The sequence below is a fragment of the Condylura cristata genome, unplaced genomic scaffold (genome assembly GCF_000260355.1).
Source record: "Condylura cristata isolate star-nosed mole 26May11 unplaced genomic scaffold, ConCri1.0 scaffold00025, whole genome shotgun sequence".
In the NCBI taxonomy this organism is placed as follows: domain Eukaryota; kingdom Metazoa; phylum Chordata; class Mammalia; order Eulipotyphla; family Talpidae; genus Condylura; species Condylura cristata.
In genome coordinates this window covers 34,117,614-34,119,570 of record NW_004567126.1, presented here as the reverse complement: position 1 = coordinate 34,119,570, position 1,957 = coordinate 34,117,614, and the positions used below count along the sequence as shown (strand labels likewise).

General features: G+C 71.0%; 1 protein-coding gene across 1 annotated transcript in view; it reads left to right on the top strand.

Annotated features, from left to right (window-relative positions):
• Positions 1 to 966: 966 nt before the first annotated feature.
• CEP57 (centrosomal protein 57kDa) overlaps positions 967 to 1,957 on the top strand; it is a gene marked incomplete at its 3' end in the record, with an annotated part of 28,120 nt that continues 27,129 nt past the window's right edge. Inside the window, exon 1 of the mRNA XM_012729466.1 lies at positions 967 to 1,045. Within this exon, the coding sequence (XP_012584920.1) occupies positions 967 to 1,045 (79 nt within the window). The remainder of the gene's footprint in view (positions 1,046 to 1,957) is intronic.

Below are 1,957 nucleotides of genomic sequence, written 5' to 3'. Positions count from 1 at the left end.
GGAGCCGCGGGCAGGCGTCCCCTGCTTCTAGGTGTTTAGTGTCTTATTTATTTTTGAAGCCGGAGGGGTGGTAACGCCGAACGGCACCGGGCTCCGCGGCGGCCCCGCCCCAGGCTGCTTGGGGGCCGGCTCTCGGGCCAGCCCGACTCCGGCCTGGTCTGTCTGTGCCTTGGTCAGGGCCCGGCTCCTCTGGCGCCTGGGTCCCCGCAGGGGCGCGCCCCGCCCTCCTGTCCATCCCCCAGCCGCCCATGCACAAGGCCAGGGCGGGGCTCAGCAGGGCCGCGGCCCCAAGGGGGCAGTTCAGGCCCAGAGCGGGCCAGGGGCCGGCGCGGGAGGCCGCTGGGGGGACGTGCTCTGGCTTTGAGCTCTGTACCAACCCGGGTGTCCTGCGATGCTCAATAAAGCTCTCTGACCGCTCGGCAGCGACCTGGACTGTCTGAGGCTGTGGGTGGCCACGGAGTGGTGAGGACAGCGCTGTCCACCCCTGGGCAGTGCGTCCACTTAGCTTATCCCGCACGGCTGAAGCCTGGGACCAGCGGCCCTGTTTCCAGAAGCATCACAGTGGTGCCACTTGTCTGGGTTGGGTCTGGGGTCACTGTTTGCCCCAGGCCTGGGACTTAGGGGGCCCTGCCCTTTGGGCACTGGGGCGGAGGTGAGGCTCCCACAGCAGGCCTTGCAGGCAGAAAAGGCTGAAGGCCCACCGGGCAGTCCTGGGTCAGTCCCCCTGCTGCTGACCTGGCCGGCCGGGCCTTCCTGCCCACCGTGCTGCCCACTCGCAGGAGGCCGCACGTAGCCCTGAGGGGTCGGGGTGCCCGGGGCGTCAGAGCAGAGGGCAGGAGGGTGGGTGGCAGGAGGCGCATCCATGCCCCAGAGACCAGCCCCTGGCTGTGAGTCGTGTCCTTGTCCCGGACCGCACTGTGGCCACTCAAGCCCACCGCGCTCAGGCTGGGGGAGGAAGCGCATCGCATGTCCAGCGTCCAGGGGCCGGTGCGCCAGCAGCTTCCGGCCCAGCCTGCGGCCTGGGCTCTGGCGCCCCCGTGCAGCCGTGAGTGGGCCGCAGGCACCGCGGGGAGGGCGGGAGGCTGGCCGGGCCTCGCAGGGTGGACGGCGCATCCCCGGCCAAGCCGGGCACGGGGCTGCCCGGGGTTTTCGTAAGGCGTGGGCAAGGCTCGGCCCAGAGGACCCACTTCCAGCGTGGCGCTCTGGCCCCGGGCTAAGGCCACAGCTGCCCCAGACCTGCCTGGGGAGAGCCGCCGGGGAGCGGGGTTCGGGGAGGCGGAGGCGGTGCACAAGCTGGAGACTCGACCGGCCTGGACACCCATCCCTGGGCTGGGGGGGGGTGTTGCGGAGGGGAGGTGGGGAGCATGCTGGAGCCCCGGTGGCTGCAGGGAGGGGACCGGGCCCGGGTGGAGGGACGGCCTGGGGCGCCCACGGCCAGGTGCTCCCAGAGACGGGCCGAGGGCCCCTCCCGCCCACAGGCACAGAGGCCCCGGGGCAAGCCCAGTGCCAGGCCCCCACAGCGAGGCCCGGGGCGGCGGCCAGGGCATCCGCTGCCTGGGTTGCTTCCGGCCCCCACCACAAGCCCCACAGAGCACAGCCAGCCTTGCACCCCACACGGGGCCCCGGGACAGGCATCTTCCCACCCCTCTGGGGCCACCTGTGTGTGGGGGGGACCAGCAATAGCCGTGGCCTCACCGGGTGCCCAGCGGCAGGCCGCCCACCCCCTGTCCAGCTTTTGCCCACACAGTGAAAGGGACCTAATTATTCCCAGGAAAAGTGGCTCTTCGTCTCCAAACAGTATCTGATGCCCATCAAGTGGCCTTGGTGTGACCACCGAGGGCCAGTCCCCAGACTGGCCACACCACACTTCAGAAGGGGCCAGCACTCGGGCGGTCCTCTCCGTGGCCGGCCTGGCCAGGCTGGGCGATGCAGCAGAGCGCAGCTGGCAGCCAGCTAG